This window comes from Notothenia rossii, assembly GCF_949606895.1.
Source record: "Notothenia rossii genome assembly, chromosome: 9".
Lineage (NCBI taxonomy): Eukaryota > Metazoa > Chordata > Actinopteri > Perciformes > Nototheniidae > Notothenia > Notothenia rossii.
Genome location: NC_136907.1, coordinates 50,981,252 through 51,000,647, shown reverse-complemented (window position 1 = coordinate 51,000,647; position 19,396 = coordinate 50,981,252). Strand labels below are relative to the sequence as shown.

General features: G+C 42.1%; 1 protein-coding gene and 1 long non-coding RNA gene across 9 annotated transcripts in view; one reads left to right on the top strand and one right to left on the bottom strand.

The window, feature by feature from the left end:
• The window catches only part of LOC307017844 (uncharacterized protein), a 162,155-nt gene extending 142,776 nt beyond the window's left edge, over positions 1 to 19,379 (top strand). For 4 of the 8 annotated variants that reach the window (XM_079647703.1, XM_079647695.1, XM_079647702.1 and 1 more), the window contains 2 exons: positions 17,200 to 17,298; positions 17,406 to 17,501. In XM_079647703.1, coding sequence (XP_079503829.1) covers positions 17,200 to 17,298; positions 17,406 to 17,486 — 180 coding nt within the window. In that variant the 3' untranslated portion in view covers positions 17,487 to 17,501. Of the gene's footprint in view, positions 1 to 17,199; positions 17,299 to 17,405; positions 17,540 to 18,989; positions 19,152 to 19,248 lie in introns of those variants that run through there. The other 4 variants (XM_079647701.1, XM_079647700.1, XR_013802281.1 and 1 more) reach the window with 3 other exon arrangements.
• LOC307017850 lies at positions 1,350 to 15,318 on the bottom strand. The gene is made up of 2 exons (XR_013802288.1): positions 14,205 to 15,318; positions 1,350 to 1,460 (listed from the first exon to the last, which is right to left on the bottom strand). It is a non-coding gene; the product is annotated as an uncharacterized lncRNA (long non-coding RNA).
• Positions 19,380 to 19,396: the final 17 nt, after the last annotated feature.

Sequence of the window (19,396 nt, the reverse complement as noted above, 5' to 3'; positions counted from 1 at the left end):
TGTTTTTAATAGAGACGGCGGTGGTGTGAGTTAAAGATATAGACAAAAAGCTGTGACTTTCTACCTCTCAGTTGCACGGCTTCCAGCCACCAAGACACGGGGGAATATTTACACACACACCCGCGGCTGCTTCTGCAGCCGTGTTTAGAGAGCCAATGGGGGGAAATATCTCGGGCTGCTTATTTTGTCCATTTTGCGAGTTGTCCAATACAAATCTTTACATTGCTTTCATACAGAAGCTCCGCTTTACTGATGTATTTCTTTAAGGTTTCTCTAAACATGTGCTGTGCATGCTTGTATGGTACTTCGGTCCCGAGCAGCATACACAGAGAAAATCAGCCAAATGTTCATTAACCAAAAACGAAACACAACCACTCGTTTTCGTTTTGCTGAAGTTGGCTTCCGATTCAGAGCATCCGATTTGGCAGTTAAGGGGAAAGTTAAGGGATATTTAATTTTCAGCACGGAGCGAGCAATCCTCTGTGTTTGAACCTCTTAAATCGCTGCATAGCCGATTTATTTGGACTGGATTATCCCAGAGAGTCTAAAGATTCTTTATAACACGATTTTAGATTTGAGAAACCTTAATTATATTTGTGAAAATTTAAAAAAAGGCAGATTTCAGTGCTTTTTTCGCATCTTGACCACATAAAACCAGGTCCTGATCTAAAACCACTATACCTAGACTCATCAAATCTGGACTGGATTATCCCAGAGAGGCTAAAGATTCTTTAGAACACAGTTTGAGATTTGTGAAACCTTAATTCTATTTGTGAAAATAAAAAGGGAGATTTCAGTAAATTTTTCGCATCCTGACCACATAAGACCAGGTCCTGATATAAAACCACTATACCTATGCTCATCAAATCTGGACTGGATTATCCCAGAGAGGCTCAATATTCTTTATAACACAGTTTTAGATTTGTGAAACCTTCATTCTATTTGTGAAAATACAAAAAAGGGAGATTTCAGTGCTTTTTTCGCATCTAGACCACATTGGACCAGGTCCTGATCTAAAACCCTAAAAATCTAAAAATGTTTGGTTTTTGTGACCAGTTAGACTCATTAAGGCCATTGTTTCCCTTTATAAGTACAACTACAGAAGTGGATTGGAGTCTTTCAGAGCCAGTGTAAAGCTATATGTACATTAGTAATCATATTTTTTCTATGTCAAAAAAAGTATAAACAGCATGCAACAATATCAAAACTTGCTAAACATGCTCATGTCTTTATTATATTTGTGTTGCAAAGGTCGTGCCACAGTCTGACAAGCATAACTTGTTTAAGAATTCAAAATGCAGCCCCCAATTGTTACGTTATCCGATAGGACCCAAACGCAGGACAAGACAGAGTGTTGGAAAAAAGGTTTATTTTGAGGTGGAGGAGCGTAGAGAATAATCCGCCTGGAAATGGCGACTGGTGGCGGCTGGTGATGACAGCACGGCGGCCGGAGAGTGATCCTGGAGCACAAGAAGAACACGTAAGAGGAATATACAGTGTTGAGGAAAATAGCTAATAATACGAAGAAAGCTAAGAAGGCTGAGAGTTTTACCACAGTGGGTTAAACAACAATCTGGCGCTGACAGGTTGTGGAGCCTCCACTGATATGGCATTTGTAAATGCTGATGGGAATCAGGTGTGTAGTAGGGGAGGGTGCACAGCTGATTGCAGCAGGTGGAGGTTTGAGCCGGGAGCCAGGAGTGACAGCCACCACGCCCACAAAAACACAGACACAAACACAAGGGAGGCGGCTGGAAGAGTACAGCCACCACAGTACCCCCCCCCCCCCCCCCTTAAGGGACGCCTCCAGGCGGCCTACCAGGTCTACCAGGGTTATCCCGGTAGAAGTCCCGTATCAGGGACGCACCCACGATGTTACCATAGCCCTCCTAATCCACCAGATATTGGAATCCCCTTCAACGGCGACGAACGTCCAACAATCGCCTGACGGTGTAGGTTGGGTGATCATTGATGATGCGGGGGGGTGGGTGAACACTCACTGGAGGAGACAAGGGGCTGCTGGCAACAGGTTTCAACAGAGAGACATGAAATGTCGGATGAACCTTAATGTGTGGGGGAAGCTTGACTGCAGAAGGATTGATAACCGAGTCGATGATGAAGGGGCCGACATAACGTGGCGTGAGTTTCTTCGACTCTATTTTGAGTGGGAGATCTTTGGAGGAAAGCCAAACACTCTGACTTGGTAAGTAGTTTGGGGCCGGGGTCCTGTGGCGGTCTGCGATGAGGCGGTTGCGGGCAGCGGAGCGGAGCAGGGCGGCTCGGGTGTCCTTCCACACCTTACGACAGCGACAAAGGTGGGTTTGAACGGAAGGAGCCACAACTTCCTCTTCCTGGGCAGGAAACAGGGGTGGTTGAAAACCCATGGCACAATGAAAAGGTGAAATACCTGTGGCTGCATTTGACAGGGAGTTGTGGGCATATTCGAACCATGGCAGATGTGGGCACCATGACGAAGGGTTCCTGAAAGCCACACAGCGAAGAGCCGCCCCCAGATCCTGGTTGGCCCGTTCCGTTTATCCGTTCGTCTGAGGACGATAGCCAGATGACAGACTCACTGATGCTCCCAGAGCCTGACAGAAGGCCTTCCAAACATGGGAAATGAACTGGGGACCCCGGTCAGAGACGATGTCGGTGGGGATCCCATGGAGTCGAACAACATGGTTGACCAGAAGATCTGCAGTCTCTCGGGCTGTAGGAAGTTTGGGAAGAGCAACAAAGTGTACCATCTTGGAAAATCTGTCCACAATAGTAAGGATGATGGTATTTCCTTGTGAAAGTGGAAGTCCAGTAACCAAATCCAAGGCCACATGCGACCAAGGCCGACTAGGTACCGGCAGCGGGCGAAGCAGGTCAGAGGGAGATTGGTGGGAGGACTTGGCACGGGCACATACTGTACAGGCAGCAACAAAGGCCCTGGTGTCTTGAGCCATGGAAGGCCACCAGAACCACTGTCTGAGTATAAACAGTGTGCGATGGACACCAGGATGACACAAGAGACGGGGGGCGTGTGCCCACTGCAGGACCTTGGAGCGAACAGAGGTAGGCACAAAAAGACTATTAGCTGGGCAGTTACCTGGGTTAGGTTGCGCCCGCTGAGCCTCCTTGACCAATGACTCAATCTCCCAGGTAACAGCCGCCACCACGCAGGAGGCAGGCAGGATAGAGTCTGGACTGGCAGCTGGTCCTTCGGAAGCGAACTGGCGAGAGAGAGCGTCCGGCTTGAGGTTCCATGACCCTGGACGGTAGGTAAGGATGAAGGAGAAGCGGCCGAAATACAGGGCCCATCGAGCCTGACGGGAGTTAAGGCGCTTGGCAGATTGGATGTACGCCAAGTTCTTGTGGTTAGTCCATACAATAAAAGGGAGTTCAGCTCCCTCCAGCCAGTGCCTCCACTCCTCTAGGGCAAGTTTGACAGCCAGCAGCTCTCTGTTACCCACGTCATAGTTCTTCTCAGCTGGAGTGAGGCGGCGAGAGAAAAATGCACAAGGATGCAATTTTTGGTCTCGTTCCAAGCGCTGGGAAAGAACTGCCCCTACCCCGGTGTTGAAGGCATCGACCTCCACAACGAACTGGCGAGAGGAATCAGGGTGGATGAGCACAGGGGCAGTGGTGAAGAGTCTCTTTAGCTCTGAGAAGGCTGCATCGCACTCTGGGGTCCAGGAAAAGCCAGTTGTAGGTGAAGTGAGTCTGGTTAAAGGGCCCGCCACTCTGCTGTAGTCCCTGATGAAGCGCCGATAGAAATTGGCGAAACCAAGAAACTGTTGAAGCTGTTTAACTGAGGTTGTTTTCGGCCACCCCGCCACCGCTTGGATCTTCTCAGGGTCGGTCCTAAGCTTTCCTTCCTCAACGATGTAGCCCAGGAAGGAGACTATGTTGACATGGAATTTGCATTTCTCCAACTTCACAAAGAGTCTGTTTTCCAGGAGGCTCTGCAGCACTTGCCTGACATGGATAATGTGCTCCTCCTTGTTACGAGAGAATATGAGGATGTCATCCAAGTAGACAAAGGCTGACCGGTTGAGGAGGTCACGGAGCACATCGTTCACCATCGACTGAAAGACTGCTGGGGCATTCGTCAGTGCAAAAGGCATCACCAAATACTCGAAGTGACCGAGTAGTGTGTTAAAGGCCGTCTTCCACTCGTCCCCTTCTCGGATTCTGACGAGGTGGTAGGCATTGCGGAGGTCCAGTTTTGAAAAAGTTGTGGCTTCCTGGAGGGGTTCAAAGGCGGAGTTAATGAGGGGTATTGGATATTTGTTTTTTTACAGTGATGGCATTAAGACCCCTGTAATCAATGCAGGGCCGCAGTGAGTGGTCCTTCTTGGACATGAAGAAAAATAGCACCAACCGGGGAGGTCTATAATCTATAGAATTTAGTATAGGTTGCATCAGAGAGAAAATGTCATGCATGTTGTCTTTGAATGCTATAGATTTCTACAGATATGTCATGAGTCGGTTCTGTCCTATAGAATTATTTAGATTGTTATAGTTTTAATTATAGAAGTTTATAGAAAAGTACAAATGTATAGTAGTCTACAGAATGATCTAGAGATTTCTATAGTATTCTATAGAATTCTTTAGCATGGCTTACAAATACGACTATGTTCTATAACATGCTATAGATTTCTACAAGATCCTATAGCATTTTATAGATTTTTTTGCTCAGGGTAGTTCAACATATCCTGGATATGTTTTGAGTTAGCCGGTTGACTTAATCCAAAACAAAGCCGCTCTCGCTAAACTGTCCTACAACGCTGGCTATTTGTATACTTGTTTGCTCAAGCCAGCCGTGTCCTATCTAGTTAGGTGCACGTTCACATAAAAGAGGTGGTATCTGGAGCATTCGACCAATCACAAACATGGAGAAGCGTACTGACAGCGCAGCGTCATACTTCCTGAATGAAAAGTCAACTATAATATTAGTCAAATATGAAGAAGTTAAACTTTAAACATCCATGACTTAAACACTTTATCCAGGATAAAAGCCACAGAGCTGCACCGGCAAGGTGAATACAGCTGGTAAAAGAAAGTGTTTGAATGCGTACATTAACAGGTTTATGATATCACTGCCCCTTCTAAGAGACGAGTGGATCTGACTATAATTACATTTGACTTGAGTGTTTCGTCAACTTAATGTGTTGCTTAAAATAATACTTCTGCATCAGTATGTGACACTGTGAGTGTTGCACGGCCAGATACGGCTCAGCTGACTCAGATAAGGAAATATATGATACATTATGATGTGATATGCCGCGGACTGTACTTAATGTTACTTTGATCCGGTTACTTATGTTGTGGCAGATATTTAATTAAGCTTTCTTAACGCTAATGTTAAGATTGTCAGATTGCTCTGAAGATGGGAGGTGATATTCTATAAATGTTCACGTTCACACAGTCGCTGATTTTTGCCGGCCGTCTTTCCTTCAACGGCAGTTTAAACTGTATTTCCTCCGCACACTGAGCTCTGTCAGCAGGCGGTGCTTTCACTGAGTTGATCTCTTATCCTGGAACCTATCCTGCTCCGGCGCAGGCTAGCCGTTCAGAATAAGTTATCTAGCCCGCTAAAAAGTGAACCAGCTTCGTAGGACCGGAAATCCCAGAAGTTATCTTGCTAAACAAAAATCCTGCTTCGTAGTATACCCCCCTGGTTAGCCGCACAGCATAAGTTACCATGGAGATCTAGCCTGCTAAAAAGAGAACCAGCTTCGTAGGACCGGAAACCCCGAGTTTTCCAGGAAGATAGCCGGCTAAGCAAAAATCCTGCTTCGTAGTACACCCCCCAGAGGCCTGTACTACGAAGCTGGTTCAACCTAACCTGGATATGTTTGAGTTAGCCGGTTGGCCTAATCCAACACATACGCGCTCTCGCTAAACGGTACTACGACGCGGGTTATCAAGTGAATCGCTCAAGCCAACCGTGCCCCATCTAGTTAGGTGCGCGTTCACATGAAAGGGATGGTATTTGGAGCATTCGACCAATCACAAACATGGAGAAGCGTACTGACAGCGCAGCGTCATACTTCCTGAATGAAAAGTGAACTTTAATATTCGTAAAATATGAAGAAGTTAAACTTTAAACATCCATGACTTAAACACTTTATCCAGGATAAAAGCCACATAGCTGCACAGGTCTGCAAGGTGAATACAGCTGGTAAAAGAAAAAGTGTTTGAATGCGTACATTAACAGGTTTATGATATCACTGCCCCGTCTAAGACACGATCTGACTTTAATTACATTTGACTTGAGTGTCTCGTCAACTTAATGTGTTGCTTAAAATAATACTTCTGCATACAGTATGTGACACTGTAAGTGTTGCACGGCCAGATACGGCTCAGCTGACTCAGATAAGGAAATATATGATACATTATGATGTGATATGCCGCGGACTATACTTAATGTTATTCTGATCCGGTTACTTATGTTGTGGCAGATATGTAAGTAAGCTTTCTTAACGCTAATGTTATAATAGTCAGATTGCTCTGAAGATGGGAGGTGATTCTGTTAATGTTCACGTTCACAGTCGGTGATTTTTGCCGGCCGTCTTTCCTGCAACGGCAGCTTTTCTGTATTTCCTTTCTCCTGTAATATGACTTGATCGCTTTAAACTCCGCACACTGAGCTCTGATTGGTCAGCAGGCAGTGCTTTCACTGAGTTGAGCTCTTAGCCTGCAACCTAACCTGCTCCGGGGCAGGTTAGCCGCACAACATAAGTTACCATGGAGATCTAGCCTGCTAAAAAGGGAACCAGCTTTGTAGGACCGGAAACCCCGAGTTTTCCCTGAAGTTAGACGGCTAAGCGAAAATCCTGCTTCGTAGTATACCCCCAGGTCTCCTAAAAAACAGATGCAGCCTACAAACAAGAGCAGGGAGGATGAGACACATGTTGGCACAGTCATGCATTACAATCATAAAACAGAACAAAAACAGTTCGCCAAAAGTAAAGCAGCATGAGCAGAACACTGAGAACACGCTGTGGCAGGGCTCTCAAGTTTTGAACAGAGTTCAGAGTGAGATTTTGGCAGCGGTGTTTGGTACTCCTACTTCTGTCTCCCATGAAGTTCCCATGAAGCCCTCGGTACCGCGAATGTCAACGGGGGGGTATCGCGAATGTCAACGGAGGGGGGTGGTGCTAGTGGAGTGCACGCGTCTCAAACAAACCTAGTTTGTTTACAAAATTGCGGCGCAACTTGGTGGGCGGTACCCTGGAAAGAAATCTCTGCGTGAGAAATACAAGGTGTGGCGTGTGAGCGTGTGAATGGAGTGAAATGCGTGTGTCTCACGCCAAATGCGTGAGACTTGAGAGCTCTGCTCTGGTGTCTCTTAGCAACGCGGTGCAAATTATTTATGACTGGATCATTTATTAATTGCTGTTAAAGCATAAACAGTAGACAATAAACAATAGAATAAAGGTTTCACAAATCTGAAACTGTGTTATAAAGAATGTTGAGCCTCTGTGGGATAATCCAGTCCATATTTGATGAGTCTAGGTATAGTGGTTTTAGATCAGGACCTGGTTTTATGTGGTCAAGATGCGAAAAAAGCAATGAAATCTGCCTTTTTTGAATTTTCACAAATAGAGTTAAGGTTTCACAAATCTAAAACCGTGTTATAAAGAATCTTTAGACTCTCTGGGATAATCCAGTCCAAATAAATCGGCTATGCATCGATTTAAGAGGTTCAAACACGTAGGATTGTTCGCTCAGCGCTGTAAATTAAATGTCCCTTAACTTTCCCCTGAACTGCCGAATCGGATGCTCTGAATCGGAAGCCAACTTCAGCGTCGTTCAGTTTCACAGGTAATTTTAGGATACCGTCAATCACAGATTCTGGTAATGCAATGTCCAAATGTGAATTTGAAATTACACTTACCAGTTCTGAAGATTTGTTGGTATGCTGCCGACAACGCCAATTTGTAAGGGAAACTTCTGCAGCAATGGAGAGTCAGGACTCAGAGAGACACGAGGAGAGTTGGAGCTTTGATGTCAAATAATGATGTTTATTACAAGTCAACGGCCGGAGAATTCATATCACAAGTCACAGCAGGTTCTGACTGCACTGGTGGGTTGCCATGTCAATTCTGATCAGCCTCTCTCCTTGGTAGACCCTTAGTTTACAGAGAGTCAAATCCACATATTGGGGATGGGCGTAAACACCTAGAGACATCACAGATGTCTCTGACACATCCGTGGTGCTTAGAAGGGCAGCGTTCTCAGTCGTAAACCATTTCGTCACAGAGAGTTGAACTGGTTTATCAAGATAGCTGGAGCCTCCCATTCCTTAAGAGAGATAACAGAGCCAGGGTTTGGTCGTAAACGTCAACACACAGAATAGGTTAAATATTTAGGAGTAAAGACAGAATTATTCTCTAATTTTGTATCAATTTTTATGCTTTTATTTGTCTGTCCATAGCCCTTATGTGCCTTTTTATCTATTATTATGTATGCCTTTTATCTCTTCTTATGTATGTCTTTTTATATATTCTTATGTGTGCCTTTTACCTATTATTGTAATATTATATTTTATTATAATTTTATGTCTGCTGTGAAGCACTTCGGTAAAATCCTCTGTTTTAATATGTGCTATATAAATAAAGTGGGTTGGATTGTAATGGATTATAGTTGATAAACTCTTGGACCATAATACAAAGACAAATTGCTTTTATTTACTTAACAAGCGCTGCATGCAACACTCAGATACAGTCGGTAGTGGAATGCAATTTTAAGTTGGTTTGACAACACAATTTTAATTTGCAATACTAACTTTCAGATGTAGATACAAATGAAATGTTGGGAGCATATGGCAGGCAGAAGAAGCTCAATAAAGAAGGTTTCTCAGCATAAAATGTGTCCTTGAACATGAAATCACCAGAGAACTAGTGCTCACTTCAAATCATTTTTCACAAAATAAGTAAGGGGTATGATTCCAATGATATTTAGCATAAATATTGGTGGACTAAGATTCATTTGGTATAAAAAAAATAATGTTTGAACCAAAGCAGGATAATGACAAAAACAGCTGTACACACTGTTGATCTCAACAAAGCAAAGTGCTTTTGTAAAATGCGACTGATCTGGTCCACGGAGGCTGTTTGTGTGTACAGCATGATGACCGTAACTCAGCTGAATGTTTACTATTTCTTAACTTCTTTGCTTTTTGGCTGATTGCCCTCAACAATTATTAACTTGTCCTGATCTTAACTGAAACCCTTTTGGCTTTATTATTTCATTCCTGCCGAAATGTGCCTGAGATATCTTGGAGTTTTTCTCCTGGTTTGGAATCCACAATTTCTGCATGGTAAGGGAATTTAACTCTGTTACACTGAAACTTCTGAATTTGCCTGAATATATCAGGGATATATATAAAGTATTTGACTGTTTATCGTTATATTTCAGCACAAAGTGCAGCTCAGCCATGTCCTGCTCCCAGTCTGAATGGCGGGTTTTTTTCCCCTGGACAATCAGCTTACAGTATAATCATGAAGCCACACTCAGTTATGCCTGTCATGACGGACTTAAACCAGCAGTGAAGGGCTGGTGGGGGACCAGCAGGTGTCAAAATGGCAAATGGTCTCCTAAACCCCAATGTATAGGTACGTTTTGTGTAATCTTTCTGGTGGTTTGTTTAAATGAGCCACTCTACGTTGTGTTTTTCAGTGTACAGTGTTATACCTTTTTCTTTTTTTGTATCCCTTTTAGAAAAACTTTTCAGTACTGCCCAAAGAATTATTTTCCTTTCGTTCTGATTGGGATTTAAAGGATAATGTCCTGCTTTTGTACCTGTACGACACTTACTTTTTTTTAATGATACATTTGTTGTACATTAGTCAGCTTTTTGTAAAATGTTTCCATCCATCCTCACCAATGTCACCAACAAACAGATATGAATTATACAAACACCAACACAACCTGGCGGCACACACATATTTTAGCATAAGATTTCAAGAGTTGGCAAAGATTCCTTTTTATTTCATTTCTGAATGATACTGGTTCATTCTGTTATTTAAAAATTAAAAAATAAAAAATTAATGAAATAAATATATGAGTTCTGGTTCAATTTTAAAATAATGTTTGGTTTAATAAAACCGTAGAGATATTGTTCACTCAAATTATGGAATTTTAAAAATAGAAAGACTGTCAAGATGGTATAATGTTTTCTTCTTCATTGTTGATCTTGAAAAAGTATTTGGGGGCCCTAACGTCCACTGAATAAAGGACCACTGAATAAAGGACAATGCATAGGAGCTGTCGTGTGCTGCACTTTATTTCAAATTGTATTAATTTATTTTCCAACTCAGATGAAAAAGCCTGTGTGCCACTGACTATCCCAAATGGAAACTACGATGCAAGCACAGATGGTTGGTATGGGGAGAGAGAAGAAATCTGGGTAAGATGCGACAAAGGATATGAACACAAAGACCGTGACGCCACAGCGCAGTGTATAAACGGAGCATGGTCCTCTGTGCCAATCTGTGAAAGTAAGTCAGTCAAATAAAAAAATAAACAACAGTTGTCAGAATCAAATCCGTGTCTAAATCTTAAAATCAATGTCAACAACTCAAAAAATCATAGAACTATACATCGAGACACTTTTTCCTTTCTATCCCTGATTTATTTTCTCAATTTTTTAGAGAGCACCGAATCATGTGGTGATCCCCCTAAAATCCTCCATGCAGTCATCATTGGTAAGGGATACCAGGAGGTGTTTGCTGTAAACTCATAACTGCAGTGCAAGTGTGAATATGGATACTAGAGGGAGCAGACACCAAAACAATCATTTGCATCTCAGGAAACTGGACTGAAGGCCCAACGTGCAGTAAGTGAAAACAGTGCAACATGCTTCCATTAAAGGAGACATGGTGGAGTACTGATACATTCACTTTTTGCTTTAAATTGACATTGCATCAATTGTGAGTGGTGCAGTTATGAATTATTGTTGTAAGCATGACAACATTTCGCGTAGGGTCCCAATTTGGAAAGGGGCAGCACTGATAAACATTCATATTGAAAGTATTTGCTTATAAATATAAGGAATTACAATTATTTGTTTTAAATTGAATTTCTGACAACAAATGGTCATCTGTAAATATTCCTGTATTCTTTTGCGATCTATGAGTCTGGAGAAATGAGCGGAGCTAGTTTACCGACAGTTTTCTAAACACTTTTGGATAAATAACACTTTTTGGATGGATGACTGTCAATCAAATGCGGGACACCGACTAAATGTGTCGGACAAATTATAAAAGAAATGTGACAAAAATTCCTAAAACCAATGGGAAAATCCTATTGCTTTTTTGACTTCTCCACGCTGCTTTCAAACTGTGAGTAAACACCGTGTGCTTCACTTGGAGGCTGTCTGAAGGTATACACAGATGGACTTGGACATTAACAACGATATTCCGTAATAAGTCTGGCAACAATAGCTGGTTTAAATGATTTATTCGAGCAACTCGTTTGTCTTGTTGTAGTCCTCGCTGTTCGCGTCCGGATATCGCCATCGTAATCACAACCTCACGCACTGGTACTGGATGTGCATCAACGTGTTCCTAAGAAGCCACATATACCAAAAGATATATGTAAACGACAGAAGAAAGCGATCGAAATGTGTATTTCAGTCGAAAGCCACGCACCCCACTGAAACGGGTTGATCGGGAAACAAGTTGATCGGGAAACAAGTTAATCCGGAACACCGGAGCGCACCGGAACGCCGGATCCAGCTCAGTGATGTTTATACAAAAATAAGAGAATAAATGAAAAACAGGTATGAAATACTATATGACGATAAAACAAGAGTACAGTTTAAAAGGGGAGTGATTTGTAAAATATCCATGAAGAAAAAGAAAATGTGTTTACAGTTCTGTTTCATATGGGTGTTGACCCCCCTAGAGGATGTTCCCCCACTTAAAGAGCCTGTGACACGAACCCAACAACTGTTGTGCAATGAAATAGTGGGCTACTAGTAATCTCGAACCGTCAGTTTAAAAAATAAAAAGCGATACCGTTCCGATAAATATCAATAATTTCGAACATCGCGGGAAAATTCCTTCGACTCATTTTGAGGTTTTGGGGGAAGCCGGAAGTGACGTCAATGCGGGAACGCTTCACTGTGCGGCGAGAGAGCCAAACACGGACAAAGTGTGTTGTCATGCGTAGAAATTGTGAATTACTGAGTTTAGGCACGTTAATAACGTTTTAATGAAGTTGACTACAGTATATTCATATTTGTCAGTGCTTTCATGTCAATTCGGCGAACATAAACATAAATGCTCGTGGTGAAGATGATGATTAAATTAGGATTAAAAATCGGTAGTGAGAGCTGCTGAATTTCCTCCCGTCGGATGTGATATAAAAACAAATCGATTATTTTTGTAGTTGTAAACTCAAGTGGATGAAACTACATTTATTAGTGCTTTCATGTCAATTCGGCGAACATATGATACATTAAATGATCGTGAGGATGATGATTTAAAATTATTTTGTTTGAGCCGGTCTGCATTTCCTGATGAGAAAACAAACCTTAGCTTTTTGTAGTTCAGTGGTGTAGTGGGCGTTGGACGCGGGGGTACGCCGTACCCACACTTATTTGAAGCATGATTTCTTTTTTTAATAGTCTAATACATCTAAAATCATTGCCAGTGTTATCAGTTGAAAGTGTGTGTTTGTTGTAATAATGACGAAAACATAATAAGCAGATTTCACAGTAATTATAATAAAAACGTAGCTCAAGCATTTATGCAACTTGATTTGAAGCGTGTGTGTGTGTGAGGGGCAGAACTGTGTGTGTACGCTGACCAGGTGTCCCGCACTGTGCGGGACTGCACACACAGCATTTTTATTATTTGTCCCGCGTCCCACACATTGAGACTATGTCCCGCATTTGAGTGATAGTCGCGCAGAAAGGCCGGATCGGTTCGCTGACAGCCGGCACCGCCCTTTATTATTATATTGTCTAAACGGCATCATGTAAGTTGCGCTGACAGGCGACACAGAGGTCCCCAAGCCCCCCCCCCCCCCGTTGACAGTTCACGAGCGCGTCCATAGTGTCTCCCGTCCACCCAGTAAAAACATCCCCACTACACCACTGGTTGTAGTAGTACACCAACATGGATTAAACGTGTGCTTTTTTTTACCACAATGTTGGGGAAATTAATGGATAAAATGCACGGATTATGATTATTATTATTATTATTATTATTATTATTATTATTATTATTATTCCCACTCCGATCGGGACACTAGGTCCACCGTTTCCCCGCAGCTAGGCTCCCCCCGTTGACAGTTTACGTGAGCTGGGCTGGGTGCAGTGGCGGACTGGCCATCGGGAGGAATCCCGATGGGCCGGTACCGAAGTGGGCCGGTCGGATAAGTCACTAGCACATCCCCCACTCCCCCCGTTGACAATTTACTAGTTGTACCGAAGTGGGCCGGTCGAGAGTCCCGGGCAGGTTTTTAGTCCCTGTCCACCACTGGCTACATGACCGTATGACCGCCCATATTGACGCACCTAATTCCTAAACTTCTAACAGATACAAAATAAACCGATCTTTCAGCCTCATATGAGCTCTCAGACACGTTCAAAATTAAACTGTCATCGCTGTCTGAGCTTGCTGCTGTGTGCGCCATAGTGCGTTTACATGCAGATGCTGGGACCCTGAACGGTGCAGCTGGAGCGCTCTGCCCGCAATGACGTCACACATAATTTGGCGGGACTTGAAGAATCCCCGAGAAGATCCAGGAAATGGTCAACATTGAAGGGCAGATTAATGGTTATCAAAGTACAAATATCCAAAATCAGTTCAGTAACGGTTTTCAAGGGGACAATATTTACTCAAATTGATGGGTTTGGATGATGGGGGAAAATCGTGTCACAGGCTCTTTAAATCATGTTCAGATGGATAGGATACTAGATACAATTGCACACTTCTTTTTCTTCAAACACATTCCCAAAGTTGTCCTGAAATTAACTTATTAAATAAACGAAACGAAAAATATAGCCTACTTATGCAAACAACATTGAATCTGGACTTGAAATTATTCTGATTAGGCAATAGCCTACATTGCAAATAAGCAGACAGCGCTGCTTTTTTTTCACACACACACACACACACACACACACACACACACACACACACACACACACACACACACACACACACACACACACACACACACACACACACACACACCTTGCGTTTTGAAGACTGATACATCCGAAATGGATGAACAAACTTTGCAGCCCAGTTTCCCGGCTTTGCAGTCTATCCACGGGTATTCCTCTTGTTTCCTCCCCCACATATCCTCCGTCCATACCTCTGGGGGAAAGGTGAGATTGAGCTAGTTAGGGGAACGTTGCTAGCATAGCTAACGTTGACGTTAGTGCTAGCATTATCCACATCTTTAGGCGGCTCTTCTGATGATGTACTAGTTGCAGCTTCACTTGTAGCTTCGGTGCTGCTAGCCTCTTTCTTTTTGTGAATGATATTCTTTTTAGAAAATAAGTCAAGTATAGAATGTTTGCCTGTCATTGTAGAACAGTGACCACCAACTGGCGGCCCGCGGGCCACATCCGGCCCGCCAGACATTCTCATCCGGCCCGCGCGACTTGGGTGACTGTGGCGTTGGCGGAGTGGTTACTGCGTTCGCCCCCCGCCAATTTTTTTTTTTTACAACGTGTCGTGAGTAAGGTGCAGTACCAGAGTCCAACAGAGAGGCAGCAGCTGCGGGACAGTAGACTGCCTACTGCGAAACCTTCCCTGCCTTGAAGAAGAAGTGATCCTTCGTTGTGAACAGTCTTCTTTGTGCGCTCCACAGCAGCAGCCCCGCTGCGACAGAGTCCAACAGAGTGGCAGGAGCTGCGGGACAGTAGCCTAGAAGCAGGGTTGGGTTGTAACCGGTTGTAACGGAATATATCTAACGGAGTTACGTAATTAGAATACAAAAATCAAGTACAGTAGGCTAACTGTATTCAGCTGGCGTTACATTTGAAAAACGAGTAACCTGATTCCAGTTACTTTCGTAAACCTGAAGTGAATACATTTTGGAATACTTATTGGAGTTATTGGTGGAAAAGTTTCCTCACAAAATGTAATATTCATTACCGGGAGAACTGTGTGCACACTGCACAGCGCTGCAGCATGTCTGAGCGAGAGAGAGATGCAGCGTGTCTGTGAGGCCCCGCCCCCGCACGCAGATGAGAGAGATCTCTTTTAAAATATATTGAAAGTTAGAAACGGAGATGGTTAGATAAAATGTGCAAGATAACGTTTATGTAGCATTTATTTATTGTCGAAATGATGACATTTCATAACGGGATCAAATCAAAGTGAATGCCTGCTGCTGCTGAATGCATGGGGCAAGTGACTGGAAAAAGTTTTAAAAGTTATTACATCGTTTCAGATAATAATAATAATAATAATAATAATAATAATAATAATAATAATAAATAATAATGATAATTCATTCTATTTAGGGGCGCCTTTCAAAGCACCCAAGGACACCTTACAATTCATAACATATTCCAAGGAAACGTTTTAAGACAGTACAAAGAATGCAGTCCGGGTGATGTTTTTTATGTGGGGTGCAGATGAGAGGGAGCTGTCCAGAATGACACCAAGATGTTGTGTTTGAGTTCTTGATAAGCCATTAAAACAGTAAAATAAGTGTCTCCTGTTCACCAAAACATACCCATCTGTTATGGAAAAAGAAAGTATTCCAAAAGTATTCTAAAAGTAATCTGAATACGTAACTAACTGTATTCTGATTACTTTCAGAGCATGTATTCAGTATTCAGTAACTGATTACATTTACAAAGTAACCCTCCCAACCCTGCCTAGAAGTGATCCTTCGTTAGCGTGAAGAGTCTGCTAAGCTTTATGCGGTCCGCAGTACCTGAGCGTGCTCCACTAGCATTGTGGACTATATATAAAAATCGCTGGCCCGCAATAGTGTCTATTGGATAAATGTTGGCCCTTGGACAAATGTAGTTGGTGATCCCTGTTGTAGAGCTTTCTCGTTAGCGTTCTTGAGGGAAAGAGCTGCCGCCAAATCACTGACACACCCCCAGCTCGCCGCGGGGTCACGAGCAATGACGAATCATCATTTTTTTAAGGAAATCGTTTTTATTTTTTATTATAATTACTGTGAAATGTATTATGTTTTTGTCATTATTACAACAAATACACACTTGCAACTGATAACACTGGCAATGATTTTATATGTATTAGACTATTAAAAAAAAGATCATGCTCCAAATAAGTGGGGGTACGGCGTACCCCCGCGTCCAACGCCCACTACACCACTGCCCAATAGGTCAATATTTAAGACCTTTTTAAAGGTTATTTAGAGTTTTCAAACCACCTTGGCTTTTAGCATTAGGTCATGCTAGCTAGCTAAACTTTATAAAGTCTGCTAGCGTCAAAATTCACACTTAAACTAGAAATGAGGAATCTACTTCTCTCTTTCTGAGAGAAATTGACCACATAATGTTCCATGAATTACGTTGGTGAAAAATACACTTTAATGATAAGTATTTGTAGTGTCCATTCAACTGAAGTTGTTTACCTTTTATCAGAAATACAGTCCCCAAAAATCAGTGTAAAACTCTTTTACTACTACCATTGGATGTACAAATTATGGGGCAAAGTTCATTTCCCCAACAAGTTCTACAAACAGGGAGACATCTTAGCAAATATTTTAAAAAATAAACAAGTTGTAGAGCCGATGAACGGGAGTCAGAGGCGGTGTATTCAGAATGAACTTCCACAGTTTATTATTCATTAATCAAGAAGACGTGAGTACATGTGCTGCTCTGTGTAACCAGCTAGCATGAATGACAACAAACCCCGGTAACGTGTCACTAACGGGTCCGGGTTGCAACACACACTAATCACACGGTGAATTATGTACTAATAATGTGTCACCACAAAGTAAAAGGTAAAGCTCTGTGTGTATTTAAAACTGCTTAAAAGGACTTGGTTCTCTCGCCCTTTAAATGCAATATTTTGTGCTGCAGAGGTGGGATCAGGTGGAAGACACACTACATCTGCTGGCAGTGGGATACAACCTGCAGGTGGAGGTAGTTTACTGATTCATAATCGATATGACTATGATATATGAGTTAATCCAATTATCTAACCACTCCATATGTATAGGCCTTGACATTTATTGTATATGTCCACTCAGACAGAAGACCTGAGACTGGACATGGCGGATACACAGTGGGAGGAACAGGTGGAGGAGACACTACTTCTGCTGGCAGTGGGATACAACCTGCAGGTGGAGGTAGTTATTTACCTTTAATTATAAAGTATGAATGATTAAAATCCTTTGTTCCAATCTCTCCATAGATACATTTGTAGGATTATATTTAATGTGTTATTCCCACCCAGGCAGCAGTACTGGACATGGTGGAGCCACAGTGGGAGGAAAAGGGGGAGGACACATTACATCGATTGGCAGTAGTTTATTGATCGGTATTAAATATGAGTGGGTAAATGCATTGATCTGATCTCTCAATAAACTTATCTGAAGGCCTATGTCTTACATCAGACGGCAGTTGGATGACTTCAGCTAGAAGAATGTAGTTTAAAAAAAACGGGTAGCTCAAATTAAGCATTCTGATTTTGCCATTGGCTCTCATGACACTCAAAAGCGGTAAATCAGTTAACTCAAATTGGAAAAGTGAATGTGAGCAAACAACAGCTAATTAAGAGAAAAAATGACACTCTACTAGATCTGACTACAGAGAGTGTTAACAGCATTACACTGTATGGCTGATGTTAGTTTTTACATTTCAAGCTAACATCAACTTTCGTTCACAAACATCATTGTTAACAAATGTTCCTGTTGCTAAATATATTTGTTGTTATATCTGATGTTATCTAAAATAAATGTAAATAGGGCATAAGATAGCACCCACTACCCATTTTGTATAGAAAATAATGCATCAATTTGAGTTATAGATCATCTTTAGTCTGCCTGTCTGAGAATATTCTTTGTGACCAACCAACTTGTTTGATTTTATGGTTCATTAACGACAAGTATGGTGATTACTTCTGCTGACATGAACCAGACTGTAAAGAAAGAAGTACAACATGGAAAACATGTAACGTTAAGTTCGTGGGGGAATGGATTAAGCAGTCACCATCTGCAAAGAAAACCTGAAAAACCAGTTGCAGAACTATTTGAAGATAAGGTCAACAAGTTCTTTCAAAATGTTATTGATTTGAAAAGAAGTTCTAGAGAAGAGCCCCACCAATAGATGAAAATCATTAATCATGATTCATCACAAGTTTAAAATACTATTATTAACCTTGCTTAGTGTATTTTTGGGAGATTAAAGAAATACACATGCTATGTTGTAATAAAGAAATGCATGACAAACTGGTAAGACAAATCATAGGTTTGTTATTTTATTACACCTCACCTCAGTTTTGATGATTTCAAAATGATTGGCATGAAGTCCGTCAACTTTCCGACACTTAGCTAAATATTCAAAAGACGCTGTCAAGCCTTTGTGATCACGCTCTGTATAATGTGCGCTACACAGATGCTCCTGTTTTCTGCCGCTATCATAATGCAAGCAGTAATTATTTCTACAGTAAAAACCGTGTCTTCCACTCCTGAGAAACTTCAAGAAACGGGCTCCTACATTACAAAGCAAAATGCCTTTCCTTCTTTTATTAAATGGTGCTGTTACTGCTCCCTGATGTCCAGTGGTCTCCAGTCGGTGAAATACATGGAGCTTGTGCCAGTTCCTCTGCTTTCTTTGCCTTTTTACTGCCATACAATTCATGGTAAACATATGAGCTGTAATTATAGGAGGAAGTTGTCAATTGGTATGTGAATAGTCTGCGTAGATATTTTTAAAATGTTTAGGTTTCCAGATCAATCTCAAGCGTTAACACGTTAACTTTGACCGGCCTGTTTTTAAAGTTAAATGGAAATATTAAATAGCCTCTTTTTGATTTTAGACGCCAACTGTGGAGACTACCCAAGTGTTCTAAACTGAGATTTTGTGGAAGTGAGCAGAACATCTTTGAAATACCAGTGTAATGGCTTTTACAAACTAGAGGGTCCAGACATTGTGACGTGTCAAAGCAATGGGAAGTGGACAGAACCACCATCCTGCAAAGGTATAAACAAGTCATAACGACAAGTTTTTGTTCCTAAAAAGATATCACCCAAATATATTACCAGAGTAATTATACATACGTTTTTCTTTCTGTGCAGCGGCTTTCTGTGTCATAGATCCTGCTCAAATGATGATGGCCGATGTTATAATAACTGCAGTTGAATACGTAAAGGAAGGAGTGGATACGTATATTCCATGTACTTGGCATGATTGGACCCGCCGTGTTCAATGCATTAATGGAAGAAT